General features: G+C 42.5%; 1 protein-coding gene across 1 annotated transcript; it reads right to left on the bottom strand.

Moving 5' to 3' along the window:
* Positions 1 to 296: 296 nt before the first annotated feature.
* FAM47C (family with sequence similarity 47 member C) lies at positions 297 to 1,849 on the bottom strand. Its single transcript, XM_004587970.4, has one exon. The coding sequence runs from the start codon at positions 1,778 to 1,780 to the stop codon at positions 494 to 496; it is 1,287 nt and encodes a 428-aa protein (XP_004588027.4). The 5' UTR covers positions 1,781 to 1,849; the 3' UTR covers positions 297 to 493.
* Between the last annotated feature and the right edge of the window lie 541 nt (positions 1,850 to 2,390).

Below are 2,390 nucleotides of genomic sequence, written 5' to 3'. Positions count from 1 at the left end.
GCCTACATGGGCATGCATCCCTCTTGACCATGTAAGCAATATTAAAAAACAATTTCTTCAATTTGGAAAAAATATTTTGCTAATGCATTAATCTACATGGAGGTATTCATGTTTCCTTAGTGTGATTATTGTGAAGTTGGTCCCATGTTTTAGCTAACTAGAAATAATCAATAGGGCATTTCTTTTTTAAGAAATTCTGCTTCATTTTGTTTGTACAAATACTTGGTATAATTATGCAATAGTCAGAATTCCACAAAATGAGACAAACTGTATGTGAATGTTGTTCTCATAGTTGATTAAAAGTATTTTTTAAATGATGAGACTGAAATGGGAGGTCATTGAGAAATTTTAATAAGTACTGGATGTTGAGTTTACACAATTACCCAAGTTTCAAAGTTGTACATTCTTGGTAGGACAGTCATAAGTTCAATGTATTTTCAATTTATATTTCAATGTATTTTCAAAGTATTTTCAATGGAATAGAGAAAATAGCCTAGTAACCCGTGTGGACAATTGTCATATCATCTTCCTCTGTAAACTCTCTTAGTTTTAAGTGAATTTTGATGACTTTAGGTATAGGAGTCTTGACAGCCTCATAATCCCATCCTTTCCTGGTGAACAACTTCTCCAGAATGTGGGGCATGCTGTAGCCCCGGCTTAGAATGAAATCCTTAAAGGCAATTGTTCCATAAAGATCGTCAATGACGTCTGGTTTCATTCTTTCCCGTTCAGCTTCAAGGATGATCTTGGGGTCGATCAAAGGTTCATTAGTCATTTGCTTTTTCCACAAGCTGGTCTTGAGGTACCATGCTCCATACCTCATCTTTACCCTGGTGGACCTGATAGACTGTGGTGGTTCCTTGAGTTCACTTTTCCAGTCCTTGTGGTCTAGCATGTATTTCATGTCATCCGTTTCATCCAGTTCCATGTTGTACTTTAAGTCGGGATGAATCTCCTCTTCCTTCATCATGTGGTAGTCACGAAAGCCTGGTTTCCACTTATGGCTGATTGTAAATTGTTGCATCACATAGTCTTCATCGACGTGGTGGTATCCCGAAGCAGCAGCCCATTTGCAGAAGTCGCGAACCATTCTCGGGACATATCTACGGAGAATAGATGGATCACGCAATGCATATACACTCGACCTTCGACGTGACTTTTTTGGCTGTTCTGCTGCAGGAAAAGTCTCGGGAGGGGGAGCCTTAGGGCGAGCTTTTGAAGTGCGGCGCTTAGAAACCTTTGCAGGCTCCTTGGGTTTTTCCTTCTTGCCTTCACAATGAGCCCAGGCATCCTCCAACTTTTTCTCGGGATCCAGCTCCTCCAGCACCTTCAATAAAAGATCCGGAGGTAGGGATTCCTCCAGATTGGAGTAGCGAGCCAAGGGATGCTTCCGCAGTTTGGCTTCTGTGGCCGCTACAAAAGCCTTGCGTGCCAGCTGAGCCTGTGACAACTTGGAAAACAGGCTTGCTTTTCTAGGCAGCTTTCTTTCGATGGAAGGAAGTTGCGGAGCTTTGTGAGAAATCATGGGGAGAAATGCCTCCTTCCGGCCACGAGCAATCATGTGGTCGCATGGCGGACAGCCATTGCGGAAGTCGTCGAGCCCCTCTCTCACGAATACCCAGTTCCTGCTGTCCAGAGACGTGGGGAACTTCAGAAAATTGCTCTTCTGATTTGCCAGACACTTCGAAGGTAGTTTGTCCTTGAACCAGGGCTTGCACGTCATGCCCGGAGGCACTGGCTCCAGTACGAAGGGCCGAAGTGGAGCCCTCCGATCGGCCATGGTGCCCGTGGCCCCTGGGCCAGCGAGTTCTGAAGCTTCAGGCTTTTTGTTGACACTCAGTCGCTAGGAGACCTGGAACCTCGCGCACCCAGGTGGTGGGGGGAGGACCTGCACACTGTCGCGCCTGTGCAGTTCGATCCCCGGGGAGGGACGTGTTACAATTCTAACCTAGATTTAAGAAAACATGATCACTAAAATTGACCCATATTTTTTCGCTGGATTTTAATAGCTTCAACTCTTATTTTTGGGTGATTGTGGTCGATTTTGAGTTTTTGCATGTATTTTGTGAGTAAAAAATTCATGTTTTGTATAGGAGTTCAGTTGTTCCAACACCATTTTTTTGAAAAGACAATTAATTGCTCCATGAATTATCATGACACTCTAAAAAAATCAGTTTACCATGCAAGAATTGCTTTCTGCAATGTTCAGTTCTGTTTTGTTGATCTCTATGTCTAACTTTATGTCAGTATCCCATTGTCTTAATTATTGCAGTTTTGTTGTAAGATTTGAAATTGGAAAATGTAAGTCCTTCAAATTGTTTCTTCTTTTTCAAAATTGTTTTTACTCTTCTAGGTCCCATGAATGAAATACAAATACCAGTTTGCCAATT

This window comes from Ochotona princeps, chromosome X, assembly GCF_030435755.1.
Source record: "Ochotona princeps isolate mOchPri1 chromosome X, mOchPri1.hap1, whole genome shotgun sequence".
Lineage (NCBI taxonomy): Eukaryota > Metazoa > Chordata > Mammalia > Lagomorpha > Ochotonidae > Ochotona > Ochotona princeps.
This window is presented reverse-complemented; position numbering and strand designations above follow the sequence as displayed.